At 49.9% G+C, this 23,658-nt stretch overlaps 1 protein-coding gene across 1 annotated transcript in view; it reads left to right on the forward strand.

The window, feature by feature from the left end:
* Positions 1-23,658, forward strand: part of CACNG2 (calcium channel, voltage-dependent, gamma subunit 2) — a 220,447-nt gene that overhangs the window by 176,770 nt on the left and 20,019 nt on the right. Inside the window, exon 2 of the mRNA XM_006890157.1 lies at positions 13,089-13,172. Coding sequence (XP_006890219.1) covers positions 13,089-13,172 — 84 coding nt within the window. The remainder of the gene's footprint in view (positions 1-13,088; positions 13,173-23,658) is intronic.

Here is a 23,658-nt window from a genome sequence, read left to right on the forward strand (position 1 = left end):
ATGTAATGCAAGACAAGCCAGAAATCCTGATATTCCAAAGAATCTTCCAGTTGGCATGACGCTCATCTGTTAAGGAGAAAGGGACTGTGCCGAGACGCATGTGTTCGTGTGAGCAGACACACTGATCCACCCATTTATTTATTCATTCCATCAATAATTAGAAGCCACACTATCAATGCAATCGTGACTCTTGAAAAGAAAGGAGACATGCTGTGGTAAATGAACCCATCCATCAAAAGACACAACCCAATTTCAGAAACATTGAGATGGGAACAAAGCACGTGAGCGTCATAGAATCAAGGAAATAAGACGTGCTCCAGAGGCCCCTTTGAAGCAGGCCTTGGAGAGCTTGCAGGCTGGCGGGGGTTTGTTCCCAGGCAGTGACAACAGTCGTGTGGACAGCCTGTACTCAGTAGCGAGAGGAGTGCTCGACCTGTGGTCTCACCCCTCCCCGCCCAAGCTGGGGTCCTGCATCAGCAGCATCAGCATCACCTGGGAGTTTCCTAAAATTGCAGACTCCCAAGGCCCACCCCACACCTGCTGGATGGAGTTTGCACTTTAGTAAGTTCCCTGAGTGATTGATTCCTATCACACACTAAAGGCTGAGAAGACTGCATAGGAGTGTATAGAAGGAAGAGTCTAACATCAATCAAGGGAGACTTCCCGAAAGAGGAGTCGTTTAAGGAGGAGAAAGAAGAGCTGTGTTGATAGAGTGCCTTCACTCCAGTGAGCTCTTTGAGTCCTCTGGATCACCTTGCTGGAACAAGGATTAATGTTCCCTGTTGTACAGCTAAGGAAACTACGGTACAGAGAGCTCTCATAACTGATGGAGCCAGGCTTAGAAGCTGGATCTTACTGAGTTGAGAGCCCAGTGTCATCTCCTGCATCACATGGAAAGAACTGAGGAAGTAGCTGGGGAGACAAGAATCAGGACAGCACACAACAGGAGGCCGTATGATCCAGCGTCTGGTGTTCAGAGCTTGAGTGCTCAGAACTTCTGAGGGGAAAGAGCTCACAGCCAACGCAAAGGGCAGCCAGAACGACTTCATATCCCCTTCTAATCCTGATGCAGGGCCAGCACAGGAGAGAGCACATTGTGTTATTAGCTGCTGTGAAGTCAGCCCTGGCTCATAGCTAATCTAGACGCGGCAGAACAGAGGCAAGTTCCGTGCCATCTTCATGATCATGATTCATCCTCTCAAGTCCACCGTTCCAGCCGCTGCAAATCCTGAGTGTCTTCAACCAGGGGGGCTCGCCTTCCAGCAGTAGATCGGACAATATTCAGTCGGGGATCATAGAAATGCCATGGGCTGACTTTTCCTAAATAGGTCGCCAGGCCTTTCCTCCTAGGCTGGAAGTTCTGGTGGACCTGGCCGCTGTGAATGATGCTGGTATTTGAAATACCAGTGGCATAGCTTTCAGCATCATAGCAACTTGCAACAGTACAGCAAATAGCAAGCAGGAAGAGACGATGGTACTGTTGTATACCGGTGAGTCTAGTTCCAACTCATAACAATCCCATGTGGAACAGAAACACTGACCATTCCTAGACCGTCCTCACAATTGTAAGATTGCTGCAGTCCATCTCGTTCTGGGTCTTCCTAAAGGGCCCAAGTCATACTATTTTCCATTCCTTCAATATACTTAGGAAAGCTGGACAATTAAAAAGGAAGACCAGATAAAAAATGATGCATCTAAATGGCAGTGTTTGCAGAGTATACTGAATACATCATGGACTTCCAGAGAAAAGGAGCAAATGACCTTGAGGAAGGCAGGCCAGAATACCATTTAGAAATGAGGATGGCGAGGTTTCAGCTCAGTGATTTTGGATACGTTATCAGGAGGGACAGTCCCTGAAGAAGGACATCTTGCTTGGTAAAGCAGAGGTTTCTGTTGTTGTGTTCTATTGAGTTGAAGCCAAGCTACAGCTGACCCTCTAGTGGGTGTTCAGAGGCAGTAAGTTGCATAGGAGGAGACTGCCCATCTTTCTCCCACAGCAGCTGGTGGACTTGAACCACGTGCCTTTGGGAGTGGCGGCGCAGCTCCTTAACCACTAAGCTGCCAGAGCTCCAAAGCAGAGGTAGTGAAAAACCAAACTTAGCGTCCAGAGGAATTTTACTTATGGTGCCCTTGTAGGATAGATTAGAACTGCCCCCTGGTTTTTCATCATGACCGAAGGAGAAAGGATTGAACTTGTCAACAATTTCCTCTTGCTTGGATTCCCCAAGCAACGCCCTTGGTACCAGCAGCTAAGAAATCAAAAGATGTAGCACATTGGGAAAATCTGCTGTCAAGGACTTCTCCAAAGTTCTAAGGAACAGCAGGGTCAGTTTAAAGACTAAGGGGCACCTGATTGAATCCATAACAAATTACTTTCTGTGCATCTGAAAGGTGGACAATGGTTAAGGACGATAGAAGATGCATCGAGGCCTTTGAGTTATGGTGGTGGAGAAGAATACTGACTATCCCATGGACTGCCCAAAGAACAAGCAGGTCTGTCTTGGAGGAAGTATAACCAAGGGTGCTCCTTAGAGGTGGCAAGGATGGTGAAACTTCATCACATATATGTTGGGCCTGTTGTTAGAAGGGACTCGTCCTTGGGGGGAAAAAAAACATCATGCTGGGAAATGTGGAAGGTCAGGGAAAGGGAGAAAGACCTTCAGTGAGATAGACTGACACAGTGACAGTAACAATGAGATCAAGAATAACAGAGCTGATGAGGATGGCACAGGGCATGGCAGGGTACAGATCTGCTGTTCCGAGGGTCATAGACCTGATGGCCCCTAGCAACTGCATAGGATTTCCAAGGCTGGCCTTTGCAGGAGCAGACCGCCACTTTTTTAAAAAAGCCAATGAATGAATGAGCGAGTGAGTGAGTGAGCGAGTGAATTCCTGAACCTTTGCACAGGCTGTTGTCTTCCCATCAGCCCACACCTGTTGGTGCCTGTGCTGGGTTGGGGGCCACTTCCAGCCAGGCCCAGCCCTGTACTCATCCGCCCACCCGCCCCAGGTCTCCTGAATCCCTGCCATCAGGGAGGACCCAGCCAGGAGAGCAAAAAGCCACAAGCAGAAAAGGTTCCAAACACAGAGCAAGCGGCTTCCACCAAACCCTTCATTTGCTTCACTTAAAAAATTACTCAGGCGGCCTCCTCCCGGTGCCTCTGCAGCCGCAGCCCGCACCCTCCCAGCTCTGCTGTGGTGCCTTCGTGAACATGGGGAAAATAAAACAGCGTCTGCTCAGCCCCTAACGACCAGGTTTATGAGGAGCGTATTGTGCCTCAAAGAAAAGAGACAGCAGTTGGTGTTGTGAGATATTAATGCGCTTTTTACCACGTTGGTGAAGCCTCCTTTAAACGACTGCACTTAATACCTGCAGCTGACATTTGCCGGCTGCTGCAGGGTGAGTTCCTGGAGCTGGTCTGCGGAGCTCTTCAGTCTCAAGCTGAAGTCACAGCCTCCAGTTGGCCTGGGCAGGTGAAGGGCCAGAGACAAGGCACCACTCTGGGGGCTCTTGGTTGTATAATCCCTTCTAACTCTCCATCGGAGAATTAGATTCTCCTTCATCTCTGCCTTAGTCTCCTGGTGCTGCTTTAACAAAACTTCAAGTGTGTTTGCTTTGTTGTTGTTGTTGTTGTTATGTGCCCTCCAGTCGTCTGCAACTCATAGCGACTCTATGTACAACAGCCCTAAACCCTGATCTATCCTGTGACAATCTCACTGTCTCCAACACACCTACCCCCATTACCCCAGTCACTGAGTCAATTCAACTCATAAAGGACCTTCCCCTCCTGCACTGTCCCTCCACCCTCCCAAGCATGATGTCCCTCTCCAAGGACCGGTCCCTCCTTACAACATGTCCAAAGTATGTCAGACGAAGCCTCACAATCCTTGCCTCCAAGGAGCAGCCTGGTTTAACCCCTCTCCAGGATGAATCTGTTTGTTTTCCTAGCAGTCCATCATACCCTCAATACTCTTCTCCAGCACCACAGCTCAAAGGCATCAATTCTCCTTCTATCCTCTCTAGTCATTGTCCAGCTCTCAGATGCATAGCAAGTGATAGCAAAGACCATGCCCTGTATTAGACGCACCTTAGTCTCCAAAGAGACACCATTGCTCTTCAGTACTTTGGAGAGGTCCCTAACAGCAGACTTTCCCATCACATCCCTGGCATATGCCCTTTCCAATTTTTCCTTTAAGGAACAGAAATGCATCCCTTCACAGTTACAAAGACCAAGTTCAGAGCTCTGATTCTTGGAGAAAACTGACATTCTCTCTCCCTCTGCCTCTCTCTCTGTTTCTCTTTCTCTTCTCTCTCTCTTTTTTCTCTTCTCTCCTCTCTTCTCTTCTCTTCTCTTCTCTTCTCTTCTCTTCTCTTCTCTTCTCTTCTCTCTCTCTCTCTCTCTCCATTTCTCTCTCTGTTTCTCTCTCTCTCTCCTCTCCTCTCTCCTCTCTCATCTCTTCTCTCTCATCTCTCCTCTCTTTTCTCTTTTCTCTCTCTCCCTGTTTCTATCTATCTATCTATCTACATATGTGTCTCTGTCTGCCTCTCTCTCTTCACTTCTTTGGCCATCTTCACCTCTTCCTCCATTTGTACTTACTTGTTCCTGTGTTCACTCTCCTTCTCATAACCCAGAGGTGTTGAGGTTTAGGTCACACCTACACCAACAAAGGGGCTGTAATGGTACAGTGGTTAAAGCCTTCAGCTGGAACCATAAGATTCCCTCTCAGTGATGGATCTGTAGGAGACAGATGCAGCCTTGGAAACACCATGAGGCAGTTCCTCCATGTCCTGTAGAGTCACCATGGGTCAGCAAGGACTCGTTCGATGGCAATGGGTTTGGTTTTAGACCCTCCACTAATAGGGTCTTAACACAACACAGAAAGTCCTATAACAGAAATACATACAGCATAGACTTTGGGGGGACAGATCCATTCCCGACATCCACCATGCTGGTCCCAGAGCCAGTGGAGTGTGGGAGGCGGGGCAGAGAGATGCAGACTTGGAGTTGATCCAATGGTAACTGGTTTTCCTTTTCTCTTGCTGCTCCTCAGACCCTCACCCCCTCCTACCCGGCTCCATCACTCACAGATGCCCAGGCCACCCCGCATTCTCTAAGGCTCCGGCCCACCCACCTCTCTCCAGCACCACTCCAACAGTCAGTCCCCCTTGGAGATTTCACTGTCAATCCTCCTCACACTTGACTTTGACCTCTCTCTCCCAAGCATCTTGTACTTGACCAGCATGGACCGGCCCTGTTTCTTTTGTCAAATACTGAGACACATCTGCGCCCAATGAACTGCAGGGAAGAAGGTCAGGGCAAGCAGGCTTCTGGGTTTTCACAGGCAGAGAGAAAGTGGGGGTTAACATGAGGTCCCCCACTCCTCACTCTTCAAGAATGGGGCTGGATGCAGCGCAAGTTCCAGGCCTGGGTCCTGCAGAATTGGAGTGTCAATGCCAGCCCCTGGCTCTGCAGGGGGGAGACAAGGTCACAGGATGGACAAGTGGAACAGGATCACTGGCCCTGAAGCAGAAGGTCCAGGCTGGGCTCCACCACCACTGATGAGAACGCTGTCTCTGCAGCTTCCTCTCCCCTCCTGGGATCCCCCACCTCCACCATCGACCACACACCCTGTCCCCGGGGGACAGCCGAGCTCCTGTCCTGGGCTGCTGAGGCTGGAGGGGCATTTCATAGGGCAGTGAGCAGTGTCACACAAGCTAGGAGAACATCCTGTCCTTGTGGAGGAGAAACGCAGTTGGCTTGAAAGCACCTGCCGTGGTTCCCATCATGGGGCGCATTTAGTCTTAACAGCCTCAACCCCAAAAGAACCCACCATCAATTTCTCAAAACTAGCAGCCAATGATTCGGAGCTTGATAGAATAATTTGATGACTCATTTGCACGTTAGCTTTTAACTTGATCTGCAGTTCCATATTCTATACTTGGTTTACGTAAAAAAAAAAACGAAAGTGAATGTGTTAGTGACTCTTCCATATTCATTTGCATGACCTTTCCAATTACTCAACCCTTTGACTATCATCTTGACCTTCACCTGACCTGTAGCACTGATGCTCATGACGGCCTTGACCTTGTCATGACCCTCAATCACATTCCCTCCACAATCTCAGTCTAATGCATCCCATCCCTCACCTCCACATCCCTCCCTTCCAGCTCCTTCTCAGGAGGCCCCAGGCTTCCAAAGGAGCTCTGGTGGTGCAGCACCTTACATACTGGGTTTGTGAACTAAAAGGTTGGCAGTTCAAATCCACCAGCTGCTCCAAGGTTCAAAGCTAGGTGGTCTCCTCTAATCAAGATTTGCAACCTCAAAAACCCAAAGGAGACTCAACTCGAAGGCTGTGGGTGTGGCTTTGTGGTTTTCTGGACTCCCAATGCACTGGCCTCACCACCCCTTCACTACCTTGCCTGGCCCTCAGGTCCTCAAAAATACCAAACCCCCTTGCCTGCCCGTCAGGTCCTACCTCCAGATTACAGCCCTGACCCACCTTCGTAACCACATCCTTCCGCCCTCCCTCTCTTACGCCACCCCATGAACCCCATCCTGAGGGAAGTTCTCCAGCTCCACCACACCTGCCCCCTGACTGTGGCCAGGGGGGACAAAACCCCACAAAACCAGGTCAACATTCTCATGTTACATCATGACCATGAACCTCAAAAATGACCTTCAAACCACTGACACACCTCATGGCTCAGGCCTGGTCGATTTCTCCTCTTGGGGATAAATGCACTCCTTTCCCTCCCTCCCCCCCCCCTCCTCCTGGAAAAGAGGGAACTTTACTTCCTGCTCCATTGATAAAATTAACTAGAAGAAAAGGGCCATGTGCTCCCATTGCCACACGCACCCACCTCTGGACCTATCCCCTTCTGCCCCGGTGCCGGGTCCACACCTAACACCACCCTTACACTTGTGTCCATGGCCTCTCAATGTACTCATGCGCTGCCTCCTCTTCCCTCTGGACTGCCAGTTCTCCCGTCTTCTAGAACATTCCCGCCAGCATCATGCAAGGCTTCACACACACACACACATAAACACCCTACGCCCTGCATAGTGGTGGTGGTGGTGGTTGTTAGGTACCGTCGAATCGTAGACGACTCATAGCGACCCTATGAATGGAAGACCTGAGCACTGTTCATAGAGTTTCCGGAGGCAAGCCATTTCAGAAGTGGATGCCACTCCTGCTTCCAAGTTTGTTTTAATAGTGGAGCTCCACCAAACGCTGTCCGACATGGGTAACCATTATCACATTTGACACATCAGTGTGACAATTTTTAGCATCACATCAACCATGTACCCCTGTACAGCAATGCACAGACCAGTGCTATACCACCTAGAAGAATGGTTGAAAACAAAAACAAAAACAAAAACAAAACCAACAATTTGAACCAGGCCCAAGGGCCGCAGATTAAAATCACCCACCTTGGGCTTGGTAGCATAACTCTCTGTCCACTAGGCCAATGTATCTCTCTATGTTGTTGTTGCCTGCATAGTGGTAGACACCCAAAAGCACAGTACAGAGTAGAAGGCTGAGGGAAGAAGAAGACCAAGAATGATGTGGAAGTTCAGGCAGCAGTGTCAGTCTGTGCAAAGGCCCTGTGGCAGGCAGGAGCATGGTCGGAAAGAAGGCCGAGATGACAGGTTCACAGAGAGGAAGAGGTGAGTGGGACATGAGGTTAGAGACCATGCTGGGGCGAGGCCCTGTGAAAGCAGTGGCTCTTAACCTGAGAGCCCTGGGACCCCGCACCTGTTTTGAGCTGCAAGCAGCAAGCTGATCTGCATTTTCGAAGAATAATTCTAGTAGTTGTCTGTAGAAAAGCAGAATCAGGAAGGTAAGATGAGAGCAGTATCTCCCAGGGAAGCAGGAATGGTGAGGAATGGAGACACTGGGATGCGCGTGAATAAGGACAGAACTTCCTGATGGGCGAAATCTGCCCTGAGAGGAGGAGGAGGAAGAGGAAGTTCCGCCATGACAGCAGGCCTCAGGAGGCATGTAGGCGTGGAGGAGGAGGCACTGACTGAGTGAGCTGATGCCTTCAGGCGACGAAGCTTGAGAGGAAAAATAGGAGTCAAACTTGGACCTGCCAGGTACACAAGCAAACCAAAACACCAAGCCCATTGTCCTCAAGCCTAACCCAGCTCACAGCAACCACATGTGCTGCAGAGAAGACTGCCCCACGGGGTCTTCTTGGCTGTAATCTAATCTTCAAAGAAGTAGATAAATTGCCAGACCTTTCTTCTGTGTGCCATTGAGTGTGCTCAAATAGCCAATCATTTTCAGGTTCATAGTTGAGGGCAAACTGCTGGCATCATCCAAGGATCTTAAACATCCACATCAGCTGCACAGTTGGATACACTTGCCTGGAACTCAGAGATACCTGAGCTGTTGACTATTCAATCCAGGTCCTTCTTTCCTCTGTGCCAGGTGCTGTGCTGGGTGCCAAGGACACGGGCTGAGAGGGTGCACAGGCTACACACCCTGCAGAGCTGCCAGACGGCTTGGGGAGCAGGTGTGGATGCAGGGCCCTTAGAAGCCAGGCGCAGAGGCACCCCAACGAGTCCTTGGCTCGAGGCTGAGCGCTGCCCCACTTGTTCGGAGCCTCAGGGCATGTCAGTACCGCTCTCCCAACCTCACCTCCTGCTTGGATTCCTTATAAAGACGCCTGGCCCCAAGCTGGCGCTGACGAAACATTTGTCAGATTGAATTGAAGGAAAATGAACGTTCTTTGCAAAGTGCTTTTCAAATATGATGGTTTGTAATTTTAACAATAGGGAGAATTTTTTTATTTTTTTTTATCCTCTTAGTAGCTGGTTTGAAGATTCTTCTTGAGAGAGAAGTGTGTATTTGGATGAAATGCTTTGGATAAGCTACTGTGGGGAGATTGAGATATCCCGTTAACGTGTCAGCACACACAAGTGTGAACCCCTAAGGACAGAGAGGAGCTGTGCTGGGGGGTGGAGATGAAGGGAGACAATGAAGCAAAGTGGGCTGAGCAAGGCGAGGGCGGGCACAAACCCCCGAGAGAGGAGACCTGGTCCGGGGAGCTGTTGAGGCTAAGATCCTAGGTTCTCAAGACCCCACAAAGCTTCAGTGAAATTACCAGAAGTCCCACAATGCTCTTGGAGAGCTAGAATTCCTGCAGAAGTCAAGCAAAAAAGGTGAGCTTGATACAGATGTAGACTGCGTGTGGATGGGAAGGGCCAAGCAGCTTCTCTGCAATACGTGGTACAGAGTGACAACTAAACCGGAAACCACAGCGACTCCCCCTGCTTCTGAGAGGAACTGCGATTTCAGCTTCAGTATCTGTCGCCAGACATGGATTGCCAGGCCTTTCTTCCACAACTTCCATTTCTTCGGTGGAGTCAAATCACCAGCTAATCACATACAAACCATTTGCACTTCCCGTGAAGCTTATAAAAATACAAAAAGATCTTCGAGTCACCCTAAACGTTCTTTTAATCTAATACTGAAGACACCATATTGGCAATATACTTATATTGTCCTATAACTTGAGCTGTGAGACCCATGAAGAATGTAACTATAGGAGATCAAATGGGCAACATTTGCCCAAAAGTAAAGTTGAAAAGATGATGAGGGGAGGGAGCAAGAAAATGGGGTGGATGGAAACAGGAAAGGCAAGATAGGAATAGGAGGAAAGCAGACACATTGTGAAATATCAAGCAATGTTACAGGGAGTTTGTACATGAAATGTTGAATGGGAATCTAGTTTGCCTTATAAACTTTCACCTAAAATAAGAACATGCTCCAAATATAATGAGACTATTAAAATATTCAGAAATGAAAAAAATACAAAAAGTACTTATTATATTCCTGTATCATGCATACACACACACCTGCCTACTATATATTCAGGTGCATATAACATATATCGCTGTGGTTGTGTACCACAGAGCTGGAACTGTCCCATAGCTGACCCTCTGGCAGGTTTTCGGAGGCAGTTAATTGCTCAGGAGAAGATTATCCATCTTACTCCCATGGAGCAGCTGGTGGCTTCAAACTGCATGCCTTAGGGTTTGCCACACAGCTTCTTGCCACTGTTGTTGTTATGTGCCATCAAGTCACCTGCAACTATGTACAACAGCCTTAAACCCTGCTCTATCCCTTGTCAATCTTAATGTCTTTGACACACCTACCCCCATTACCCGAGTCACTGAATCAATCCATCTCATTGAGGGTCTTCCTCTCCTGTGCTGTCCCTCCACCCTCCCAAGCATGATGTCCCTCTCCAAGGACTGGTCACTCCTTGCAACATGTCCAAAGTATGTCAGACAAAGCTTCAGAATCCTTGCCTCCAAGGAGCAGCCTGGCTTCACCCTCTCCAGGTCCAACCTGTTCGTTTTCTTAGCAGTCCATGGTATATTCAATACTCTTCTCCAGCACCACAGCTCAAAGGCATCAATTCTCCTTCTATCATCCCTAGAAATTGTCCAGCTCTCTGATGCATAGCAAGCAATTGAGAAAACCATGGCCTGTATCAGGTTCACCTTAGTCTCCAGACTGACATCGTTTCTCTTCATTACTTTGGAGAGGACAGCAGACTTTCCCAATGCAATTAATCTTTTAATTTCCTGGCTGCTGGTAGCAAGAGTGTTGATTGTGGAGCCAAACAAACTAAAGCTGTGAACAATCTCAATCTCTTCACCATCTATCATGATGCTGCCAATTGGCCCAGTGGTGAGCATCTTTTTTTTTTCTTGCTGTTGAGCCTCAATCCATATTGAAAGCTGCAGTCTTTGACCTTCTGGAGCAAGCGCTTCAGGTCCTCCACAGTTTCAGCAAGCAGGGTTGTATCATCTGCATAATGCAGGTCTATATAATAAGGCCTCAAAATTCCTGAATAATATCTATATTGTTATTGTTACTGTTATTCAGTGCCATCAAATCAGGTTTGAGTCATCTTTACTCTAAACAGAACAAAACACTGTCTCTTCCTGTGTCGTCCTCACAATCACCTTCATTTGAGCCCAGTAGTCCTGAGTCAGCCCATCTCATGAAGGGTCTCCCTGTCTTTACTGACCCACTACTTTCCCAAACATGACAATCTTCTACAAGAACTGATCCCTCCTGATAACATGCCCCAAAGGATATTAAACTGAATCTCTCCAGCCTTGCTTCTAAGGAGCTTTCTGGCTGTGCTGCTTCTAAGACAGATTTGTGAGGTCTCCTGGCAATCCAAGGAATATCCAGTATTCTTCACCAGCACCGTAAACCAAATCATGCACAATTGAAACAATATCTGTAATACAGAATAAATGCACTCCTGCATCATGAGATAGGAGTCTTGGGACTCTGTAAGAAAAGAAATGGCTAACATGTATTGAGGACTATATTAATTTGCTAATACTAGTTAAACAGAGCTCTGGTAGCCTAGTGGTAAGAAACTGTGCTGCAACCCCAAAGGCACATGGTTCGAATCTACTGAAAACTCACTGGATGGTCAGCTATGGGTCAGTTCTGACTTGTCGGTACACAACAGTTAAACCAGTGACAGTTGAGATGACTCTGACCTCTTACGTGTCAGATGGAAGTGTGCTTCTCTATAGGGTTTTCCTATGGCTGATTTTTTTTTTTTATTAGATCACCAGGCCTTTCTTCTGAGGCTCTTCAGAGTATGCTCAAGCTTACAATCTTTTGGGTTAAAAACTAAACAAAATAGCTGTATGTATTATCCAGAGACTCCTAATACTTAGCCATGCCCACAGGGTGGGTTGGGAGAGTCTCAGTGACTGGACACACTCAAAATTCATACTTCTCTAACCTAAATGTCCCCAAGGATCGGCTCGATGGTGGAGGGTTTGGATTTGGTTTCATGGGGTATATGAATTGGCTGGGCCAAGCTTAAGTGCTTGGGGGCTAATTGAAAAGCCAGCAGTTGGAGCCCATTCACCGCCCCACCCCTGTTGAGGCAGCTCTGTGAAGTGGCATTGAACCCAGGTCCTAATCCAGTTACAGAACCTGCCCTTCTTCCCTACTCTGTCCTCCCCCAACACTTGTTCAGCTCTTCAGCAGTAATTTAGGGAAAGTAAACATTTGTTGTGCTGTCGTTGGAGCTGCGGACAGGATGGTGAATGAAACAGACAAAGGTCTCTGCTGTCAGGAAGCTGGCGATTGTAAATTCTATTCTAGCCATCAAGGTTTATGAAGGTCTCATGCAATGCCTCATTCATTTGCTCCCTGAAGGTTGAGGGGCACCCACTGTGGCATTGTGCCTGAGCTGGTTCCTACCCTCTCAGCGATCACAGAGGGAATATTTTGAGCCTTCTCTTCAGCTCTGATTCCATCACTCCCTAGTCACGGAGTACTTATTCGGATCAGAGGGCCTCCCCAGGCCTCAGTTTCTTCCTCTATGAAATGATCATGCCCCTCTCCCGGCCCCGCGGGGGGGGGGGGGGGAGTTAAGCGAGCTGGAGTTCTTCAAGAGCTTGGCGGGGCGCCCAGCACCCAGCAGGGGCGCAGCCTTGGGACCGTTGCAGAGCGGGTGAGGGTGGGGGTGGGGGTGTGCTCCACACAATCGCAGATGGACCAGGCCTTGCAGCTCCCCTGATGGGCTGTGGGAATGTTTGTCAGCGTCAGTCTGGGGTCGGCCTTCTTTGCAGAAGCAATCTGCTGTTTCCTCGCGTGCGAAATGCGGGGTGACTCCCAGCGGGGCCCAGGCATGCTGGCGCCTTCATCAGCTCGGTGGTGGCAGTTCCCAGCCGGAATCAAACCGTGCCAGCTCCACAAGCTTTAGCTGATCCTCAGAAGCCTCAGCGCCGGGACAACAGGCAGGGTTTTGAAGTCTGAGGCCTCAGATCTTCTTGGCTTCACCACGGGGTGGGTGTGGGTGTGTGTTCGCACGCGCGCGCGTGTGTGTCGTGTGTGTGTGTGTGTGTGTGTGTGTGTGTGTGTGTGTGTGTGTTGATTCACCGGGCAGATGTCCAAACACACGAAGCGCTGCCTGCCTGCCTCCCAGGGTTGGGGACAGAGCCGCCTGCGCTTCAGAGGCACAAGGGGTGGGCGCGGAGCCCCTGGAAGCTCGTGTGTCTCATGTGGTCCTTCTCCCGCTTGTTTTGCAGGGAACTTCAAAGGTCTGTGCAAGCAAATCGATCACTTCCCAGAGGATGCAGATTACGAAGCTGACACAGCAGAATATTTCCTCCGTAAGTGCAGTTGTTTTTTTGTGTATCTCCCTCCCAGTGGTGGGTCCTGCCCTTCCATCCTTCACAGAGCCTGATCTGCACAAGAGGTCCCAGTGGCAGCAGAGAGCAAGGGAAAACTGGGCCTCCCTCCTACCCTTTTGCGTCGGGAGGCTGGGGGCCCAGAGCTCTCAGCACCGCTGCAAGGCAGTGTGGTCCTGTCTGTTTCACAGCCACTCGGTTCCCACCCTGTCATCCCTCCTAAGCAGAGAGTCTACCTGACCTCACTGGTCACCTTTCTCTTCCAAGTCGACTTCCCTGTACAGAATAAGCCCCTAAATATTGTTTCATCACACCCTCTGCCTGCAACAGCCTTCCCTCCTATCTTTGTGCAGCAAACTCCTACTCATCCCCTAGGTCTCAGCTGAAACCTCACCTCCTCCAGGAAGCCCCCTTTGCCTCTCACAGGGCTGCCCAGAGCCCAGCACTGCTACCAGGCAGTGGTGATCCTGTCTGATTGTACTCCTTACCCATCCTGTCATCTCTCCTAGGGCAGAGACTCTGTCCCTTTTGCTCACCATTGTGATAAACACTAAAATCGTTCTTCAATAACTGGATGAATAAACCCACCAGGCAGTTTCCAGATTGCAACTCCTACTGGAGGAGAAAAAAAGAGAGAGAGAGGTTTTTTTCCTCCCCCATAAATCAAGTCAAAGATAAATCCTAGTGAAACTGCTGCGACCTTAAATCCACCTGAGACTTATTATTATCAAGAGAAAGCATTTTGAGACCCAAAGGAAAAGTCTCGAGAATCTACAAAAACTAACAAGGCAACCTGTTCGCAGAGAAAGGGATTTCCAAGAGAGGGGCTGAGGGTGCTTGACAGTCCGGGACAGCAGCTCCGCTGAGCAGGAGTGGTTAAAGGCTCTGCTTCAAAGCTCTCTGCTCTCCTCCCGGAGAGGCGCGTTTTCTCCCATGCACCCCCACTTCTGCCCTCCGATGCCCTTCTGAGCACAGGGAGGCTGACCGAAGCCTTCCTCCCCGCCCCCTCTGCAGAGCAGTTAGCATCACCCTCGGATCGCATTTATGAAAAATGTAAGAGGCGTTTTATTGCACGGCTCTCCCCTGCCTCTTTCAATAATTACTCCCCACATCAAACCCAGCTCTCAGGCTGGCCTGGCATCTGGGTTTCACTGGAAAGCCCATGCAGTGTGAAGTCAGCCAGGCAGCTGGAAAGAGGGGGAAGGAAGCCTGATGCAATTTCCAGATCTTCTGAAAATGGGTGGGAGAAAAAAATTTAATATATACCTGTATCTCTTACAATGCTTGTTTCCTTGTACCAATTCCCTCAAGACTCTGCCCTTGAATGAAGTTCCTAAAGGGCCATTTGGTTCTCGTTACCTGTTACAAAGTAGGGGCTCTTGCCAAGGCTGTTTGGGAGATGTGAGAGATGCCAGTACAGGCAGCCTGGATTGAGCACCTTTTGTATACAAAAGCTCATGCTCAGTACCGGGGAGGCGAAGGTGGAAGAGTGAGGCACAGAGCAAGGAGCTCACGACCTGGTGAGGAGGCCCCTCGGAGCTCCAGCTCGTCCTGGGAGACGTGGTACGGCAGAAAGAAGGCTGGATACTGCCCTGGGCTGGGGGTGAGCAAGGCTGGGCTGCCATGTGGGGAGTGGCCCTCCTGGGCACAGATCTCATCTAATAGAGTGCAATGAGGCTGCAGCCCCCCATTAGCGGGACAGGAAGCTCCTGGGACAGGAAGTTTAACTCAGTACTGCTTTGCTTAGCACAGCTCACGGAGTACAGCAGATGCTCAGTAAACACTGTTTGCTAAATAAAGGAAGATCTAGGACCTGCCAGCGGCTCTGTCCCGCTATCCTCTGCCTCAATTCCCTCATTTTTAAAGACAGCAGAGTGTATGGTTCATGTTGCAATCCCTGGACTTGAACCTACATTGTTGTTGTTGATTGTCTTCGAGTCGAGCATGACTCATAACGACCCTATGAACAAAATATCTGAAGCCCCTCTGCTATTGACATTTATCAATGTTCACAGAGTTTCCAGAGGAAACTGTTGTTTAGGAATTGGATGCCACTCCTGCTTCCAAACCTGTCATGGTATGTTATAGTTATGTGCCATTACGTTGCCTGAGACATATAGAGACCCTATGTACAGCAGCTCTGAACCCTGCCCTATCCTGAGCCAGTCTCACTAATTCTGACACACAACCCCTATTTCCCCAGTGTCAGTCCATCTCATCTAGGGTCTTCCTCTCCTGCGCTGTCCCTCCACCCTTCTGAGCATGATGTCCTTCTCCAAGGACCGATCTCTCCTGGCCACGCACCCAAAGTGAGGCAGAGCTTCAAAATCCTAGGCTCCAAGGAGAGACTTGGTTTCACCCTCTCCAAGACAGACTTAGCAGCATGGGATTCTGAGTGGAGCTGACTTATTCCAGCAGTATGTTTTGAACATCCATAACAGGATTCAGGAAACTCTTAGAGGGTTTGCAGGTCGTAGGAGGCCCTGGGTGGTTCAGTCAGTTAATACTTTTGGCTGCTAGTTGAAAGGTTGCACCTTTGAATCCCTCCAGAGGTGCCTCAGGAGCAAGGCATGGTAATCTACTTCTAAAACAAGTCATTGAAAGCCCCAGGAAGCACAGATTCTCTTTGAGCCATGTGGGGTTGCCACAGTTGGAGCTGACTCCCTTAGACTGGCTGCACAGGTCCCTTCTTCATTTGCTGTTGTGGTAGAAGCCACAACAGTGTGGCTGTGTTACAATAAAACGTGACTTACAAACACAGGCTGCAGGCTGGAATTGGCAGTGTATGGGGAACCTTGACCTGTGCTAGATAATGTTAATAAACAACAGGGACATAGGCTCCTATCATGTTCGGTAGTCAATTGTCACCAGAGAACATTGCACGCTCTGTGGGTGTCTGGACCAAGGACCTCACCCCAGTAAGGGAGATGGGCGTGGTCATGACTAGAGGTAGGCGTGATGTTGACTGGAGGTGGGTGGGGATTAGCCGCTGGGGGCGGAGCGTGCATCAGCTCTGAGTTCCCACTGACGTGGGCGCAGCAAAGCTACCACGTGCCAGCACGTGAGGCTGTGACCCTGAAGCTTTACAAACTGGCCAGGATTGTGGCCAGGGGTGAGGACAGAGGCAAGGAAGGCGAGCTGGAGAAAAGGGACAGATTATAATGTTCTTGTCATCAAAGAAAGCCCGGGGTGGAAGGGAGCCTTGGTCAGTGGGCGTTTCCTAGAGGAGGTGGTTTTGGTGGGTGTCTCTGAATGAAGACGGGAACCTGAGAGGTGGAGCTAATGGGGAGAAGTAGGCACCTGTTTTCGAGAGGGTCCTCCAAGCAGGGCTGCAGCAGGGTATTGGGGATCCACGTCTGGGTCCCGCGGTAGCTTGTGCATGATTGAAGGGCGCATGCTCAGCACGCAGTCGGAGAGGCCCGACAGGCCTAGCTGAGGACCACAGGGGAAAGCAGATTTTGTGTCCTTGTGATGGTAGCTGTAGAGGGAGAGCTGATGGAGAAAGTCAATCTGACCGCTCATGGGGCGGATGGATCAAAAGAGGGTGAGAATGGAGGCAGGCAGGCAGGGAAACTGATACAGTTGTTATTCAGGTGAGAGATGATGGTGGCTGGGACCCCAGTGAGATAAAAAGCTGACAGAAAGGCAGAAGGGACAGGAGGAGGTAACAGGTCACTGGCAATGGGCAGGGAGGCGGGCACTGCCAGAAGCAGGACAGAAATAGGATGTGGCATTGGGTTTCCAGAGGGCATTGGAGGGAGGGGTCCTCTGGGTCAGTGGATAACCAAGGTAGAAAGGGGCTCAAGAATGCAGACCCTTATCTGCCAGACTAGACGTCTTCCAGACGCCATGTCCCTGTCACTTCACCTCTCTGAACCCTAGTCTCAAAAAAAACCCAAAACTAATAATTACACCCTAACATTGAGTTGACTGGTCATAACCCTGTAGGACAGAATAGAACTGCCCCATAACGTTTCCTAGGCTCTAAGTCTTTATAGGAGAAAACTAGTTCATTTTTATCCCACAGAGAGGCTGGTGGGTTCAAACTGCTAACCTTTTGATTAACAGCTGAGCACTCTAACCACTGGACTACCAAGCAGTCCCCAGTCTCCATCACTGTCAACATCATTGTGAGTCAAGGCAACGCAGTGAGCCAAGGATGGGGCAGGGGTGACTCAGTGGAAGGATTCTTACTTTCCATGTGGGAAACCCTAGTTTGATTCCTGGCCAGGGTGCCCGGTGCACAGCCCACTGTTTATCACTGGACGCTTCTGGGTTGCTGTGACACTGAACACTGGTTTCATTAGCACTTTCAGGTTAACAGAGGCCAGGAAGAAAGGTCTGGCAATCTACTTCCAACAGTCAGCCAGTAAAAGCCCTGTGGATCACATTTCCACTTTGACACTCAAGAGTCTGATCTGAAACGTCCTGTGGAGACAGCACACAGGACCAGGCATCATATTGTGCCATCGTACGTGGTGGGGTCACCATCAGTCAGTGACAAGAGGTGCTAACAACAGCAGTGGATCAGGACCTGGTTGTTGTTATTGTTGTTGTTATTGTAATGTGTGCCATCGAGTCAGAATCAACCCATAACTGGCCCTTCAGCAGGTTCTCAGAGGCAGTAAATCACAGGGGAGGAGATGACCCATCCTTCTCCCGCAGGGCAGCTGGTGGGTCCAAATCGCATGCCTTTGGGATCTGCAATACAGCTTCTTACCAGTAGGCCAGAAACTCTCCTAGGTATGTGCCTGATAGCAGCTTTGAAAACCCCCTTGGGAATAGGTTGTATTAACCACAACAGCAGCTTCTAAGCTTCCCATATGCATTCATTCCTGTGATGGAATCCATACATGCTGGCAAGGCCCTTTCTGTGTGCTACGCACCGTTCTAGCTTCTGGGGGTTGAAGACTCAACTAGCTAAACAGGCCACACCTCTGTCTCTTGAAAGGTGCCAGACAATAAATGGACAGATGCACAAGAGTGAAAACCTCTCACGCGGTGCTCAGGGCCACGGCAGGGAGTGAAGCAGGGGGCATGGTCTGTGGTGAGCAGTCAGGGGGGGCGTCTCACAAGAGACATTCAGAGTGGAATGCTACCCCTTCCACTAAAAGAGGTCAAGTTGATGTGGTTCTGGACAATTTGCTTGTTCTCTGTAGATTGTAAGCCCCATGTGTGATACATGACATGGAGAAAACAAATCAGGACAAAGGGGAGAGGATATTAGAGAGGGAATGGGGTCCAGAAAGTCTTCTGAGAAGTCTGAAGAAAGGCCTGAGGAGGTGGAAGAGTGTTCCATGTAGATACCTGGAGCAAGAGGACTCCAGGCTGAGGAAACAACATGTGCAAAGGCCCTGAAGTTAGACAGTGCCTGGAGTATTTGAGGAGCAGGCAGAGCCCAGTTAGATGAGTGGAGTGAGCACAGAGGGTCAGAGGCCGAGCAGGTGCAGAGAGGCCCTGGGGATTGTATAGGTTGGAGTAAGGACTTTGGTGTTTACACTGATTGAGATAAGAAGTGTGGAAGCATTTGAGCAGAGGACAGACACCAGCTCACGTGCTGACAGGCCCCTGGGATGGCTATATGGCTAAGAGGCTGAAGGAAAACAGGAAAGAAACAGGCAGGATGGGAACCTACTGCAGTGATGCGGCTAGGAGGTGACAGTGGCTGGGGCCAGGGTGGGAGCTGGGGAAGTGGTGGGAAGAGGTGGGATCCTGAATATATTTCAGAGAGAAAGGATTGCAGACAAGATTTTCTGAAAGGCTGCATCCGTGTGTGGGTTTGGCGAGAACAGAAGGAATCAGGGATGACTCCTGGGTTTGAGGCCGTGGGAGGAGCAGGTTGGGGCTGGAGGAGGATCTGAAGGTCAGTGCTGGCCACAGTATGTTGGACATGCCCACGGCCTTCCTGGGGGTGGCAGGGGTGCTCAGTAGGGAATTGGAATCTAGGGTTCACAGAAGAGGCTTTGGTTGGAATACAAACTGGTAGCACATGGGTGGCATTTAACGCCATGAGACTCCAAGTGATCATAAGAGGACAGAGCACAGAGACAGAAGAGTTCCTGGTCTTGGGAAGCAAAGTCTAGATGGGCAGGTGTAGAGGCCACGGGGCAGAGAAGGATGCAGGCGGGTAGCTGGTGAGACAGACTAAGAAACTCCGTCGTCCTTGTTACACCAGCGGGACTGAGGGTCTAGGGCAGAGGAGGAGAAGATTCCAGAAGGCCTGGCTGAGCCAGGGTCCAGAGTGCATCATCTGGGGTGGTAAAGAAAGTGGGAGCCATCGGCTGTCAAGCCCGGAGGCCAAACTTCAGCCCTCATCCAGAACATGTTGGAGGACCTGGCGTCCATCTGTCACCTGATGGGATGCGTACTGAACATTCTTACCCCTGACCCCCCCCATGAGCATCCAAGGAGTTCTGCAGACTCTGCTAAAGAATAGCATCCAGGCACCTCCCTGACGAGGTCTGGGTCCCTAAAGGTGCAGCTGGCAGGGCCCTTGCCGCTCCTATAGCTGGCTGCCTTATCCACTAATGACTGGTAGCCAGAACCCTCCTTCCCTCCGCTATGTCTGTTGTGGTGGTCCCCACGTCATCATCCTTCACAGTCTTAGCATGAGGAGTAATGGTGAAGAACAGAGGACACGTGATCAGGCCGTGGCTTGGTACAAATATTGGAATGTGCCCAAGTGTCTGCATGTCCGTCTTGGTGCACAACAGCATGAGTCTGTGTCATGTCGTGTCTTCTGGTGTCTGTGTTTGTGCGTCTGAATGTCTGTCCACAGAGAGTGTAGATGACTACGTGTTTGCATGTGTCTGGGTGGCTGTGGGCCTCTGCAGGTGGAGACAGAGAGGAGAGGAGAGAGGAGAAGGAGAAGGAGAAGCAGAAGAAGTTGAGAGAGAGAGTCTGTGTGCGTGGTGTCCAAGAGATGGGAATCAGTATTGCCCAGATGCCCCAGTGTGACCTGGGATCAGGGAAAATTATTCAGAGAAATGTAATTCCTTCACCTAGACATTTATTGAGCACCTACTGTGTGCTTGACACCCACCCCACCCTCAAACTGCTGTAGTGCAACCACTCCAGGACTGTTGGGTGGGTCAGGCTCTCTCCATTCTAGTCAGAGTCAGGCTGGAGATGGGGTGGATGGGCCCAGGGTTGGCTGCTTTGGGGCCTGGAACCTGTGTGTGACATAGTCTGTCAGTCACCCACCAGGCCACACCCTTTTTTGAGAGCCAGATATGAACAGAGGAAAAGCAGGGAGGGCCCTGAATAGTTCCCCCTACCGAGGTGCCACCCTAATGACTAGTTACTGACCATGTCTCAGGGATTCACTGGCAGCAACAGGTGGCAGGGAGCTTCCTGGGGAGGAGGAAAAAGACTGGTCAGGAAAGCAGCCAGGATCCAGGTGCCCAGGACTCAGGTGTGGGTTCTCAGCCAGGACCCAGGTGGCCAAGACTCAGGTGTGGGTTCTCAGCCAGGACCCAGGTGGCCAAGACTCAGGTGTGGGTTCGCATCCAGGACCCAGGCACACAGGAATCAGATGTAGATTCTTCGGGGCAAATTTACAGAATTTGACTGCCAGCAGGAGTCTAGAGTCCATGAAGGTGGGCTTTGGCACATGATGCCCAGGGTCCAGGCTGGCGCTGCCCTGTCCTAATTAACCTCCCTAGACATCAGTTTCCTCACATGGGGGAGGATGGTCATTGTTTTCTTCTTAGAAGTGTGACAAGCCTGATGTGAGTCGGTGGACTGCAGCCATAAAATGTACGCAACAGCTAAACCTGACCTCCACTAACATCACGTAGGGGACAGTCCCATCACCAACATTCACAGCACAAAACCTATTTATTTCCATGGGATCAGATATGTTCCCATGCTCCAGCACCTATTTACATCAATTCCAATACCAACTGCCCCTCTCAGGGTTCTCACTGAACCTATCAATCCATTGTAATGGCCACATAGAACTCAGAATTCGCAGAACCATATTCGTGACTATGTTATTCATCAGAGAAGTTAATAGATTACAGTTCAGGTTGGCAGCAGGATCTAATTCCTCAGTCAGGAAAGCTTGTCAAGTATGTTTGCAAACCCTCTGACCTTTAGCCTCGCAGCTCCAGGTCAGTATTGCAAAGCCCTCTTAGTCCTGTGTCTCCCATCAGACTCCCAGCAAGGTTGGTTGAAGACCCCTGATTCTGGCCCTGTGGGGTAGCAGTCTCATGTCAGCTCTGTCGCCCTACAAGACTCACACTGCCTTCTCTACTGCTTTCTTCTTGGCTGCATGATTTTGTAGCAACTTCTGCCACTAACCTCATGGGATGGAAAGATTAACCGATACCATCATTAATAGTCTCCCCACCTTATTCACATGTTCCCACTCTGCCATGGGGCACAAGTCAAGATGAATGGCCTAAAACAGACATAAGAAGAAATGCTTCAAATCACTGGCAATAAGAGAGATGAAAATCAAAAGCACAATGAGATACCATCTCACTCCTGTAAGAGTAGCAGAGTTTAACAGGGCAGCAAGTAATAGATGTTGGAGAGGATATGGTGAGAAAGGAACACTTATACATTGTTGGTGGGATTGTAAAATGGCACAACCATTCTGGAAGGTAGTTTGACGCTTCCTCAAAAAGCTGAACACAGAAATTCCACATGACCCAGCTATTCCACCCTGAGAATCTGAGGACTGAGGCGCAAACTGAGATTTGTACACCAATGTTCATAACAGTATTATTCACCATCACAAGAACATGGAAGCAGCCCCAATGTCCAACCACAAACGAATGGATTGAGAAGTTATGGTACATGCACACAATGGAATACTATGCAGCACACAGGAGCAATAACTCCATAAATTATTACCTAACTTGGAAGGGACTGGAGAGCATTGTGCTGAGTGAACTAACTCAGTCCCACAAGGATAAATAGTGTACAAGACCATTATTTTAGAATGAGTATAAGGATCCAGGAGGGGTGGGAGAGGCGGGAAGCAGAGGGATGTGGATGTAGAGAGGGAAGAGGGGATTAATCATTGAATTGCACAATTTGATGGATGAAGAGGTGAGGGAAATTAAAAGAAGTTGTTCACAAGAGTAAGAACGGAGCAGGATAAAGATGAAGCAAGAAGCCGCAAGGATACAACTGAGAAGAGGCTTCAGGTCTAATGTTGTCGTTAGTTGTCATGGAGTCAGTTCTGACTCACACCAACCCCCCGTGTGCAGAGCAGAGCCACTCGGACTGTGACCTTTTGAAAGTACACCATCTGACCTATCTTCCCAGGTGCCCCTCGGCACATTGAAACTACCAACTTTTGGGCTAGCTAGACTCAATGGACTTTACAACAGGGTGGCCCAAACTGTGCCCACTGAAAGCCACAACTAAGCAGAGACCAGAAATGGGTGAAGGAGTAGAGATGGCAGCCTGGAAGGACATTGCAGACAGAAGGAATAGCCAGTGCAAAGTCCCTGCGGCAGGCATGCTGGGGGGGGGGGCAGCCAGAGGCCATGCAGCTCAGCTGTGTGACTTACAGGCCGGTGGGAGGGAAGTCCCGGGCCTGGACTTTACTCTGAGCCGGAGCATGAAGCATGTTGAGTGGAAGCAAGTGTGAGCTCCTGACACACTGACTGTACCGCTGTCACACACCCTGGAGAGCTGACCGGGCAGGAAAAGGGAGACCAGGTGGAAGATGTGAGGCAGGCCAAACCAAAGGTGCTCAGACCCGAATGTAGGGGGCATCAGAGGTGACTCAGAGGCCTCCCGTTCTAGATGCATCTGAAGGCAGCATCAGCAAGACTTGCCAACAACCAGGATGTGGGGTGTCAAGAGAAAGAGAGGTGGTGCCCAGTGTCCAGGAAAGCTGGCCGGGAAGGTGAGGCACAGCCTGGATCTTCTTGGAGGGAGAAGGAGTGAGAAGTTGGGTACAAGGGACTTGGCACTGTTTACTGGCCTGCTTTGTCATGATTGCTGGTATGGATTCGTCACCCTCCTGGACCATGTGGACACACAGGAAACTGCAGAGCGGACATCCTCCCTAAACCCTGCCCGGCACAGGGCCTGCCCCACATCAAGGTTGTCTGAATACGTGTGGTGCAACCATCCCTAGCGCTGCCCACCTGCGCCCTCTGCCCAGAGAAAGAATGGATATTGGTTATCAGGCTGAGCCAGAGCTGCCCGTTCAGCCTCAGGAAGTCCTTCTCCCTGTTCCCCTGGGTCATTCCCTCTTTCCAGCCCCCTGGGCACCAAGTGATTTCCTAGGTTCTAAGGGAGGAAACTTAATTTTATAAAATGTATTTGCAATGAATAAGTCATTGATTGTACAAAATTCAATCATTCTATCTCCAGCTTCATTCCTGTCACCAAGCCCATGTTTTCCAACTACTGATTCTTCTTCTCTGTTCCCAACTTTTGCATTCCAGTCACCCATTATTATCAATGCATCTTGATTGCATGTTCGATCTATCTCCGACTG

Source organism: Elephantulus edwardii, unplaced genomic scaffold (genome assembly GCF_000299155.1).
Source record: "Elephantulus edwardii isolate Elephantulus edwardi_28Jun2011 unplaced genomic scaffold, EleEdw1.0 scaffold00086, whole genome shotgun sequence".
Lineage (NCBI taxonomy): Eukaryota > Metazoa > Chordata > Mammalia > Macroscelidea > Macroscelididae > Elephantulus > Elephantulus edwardii.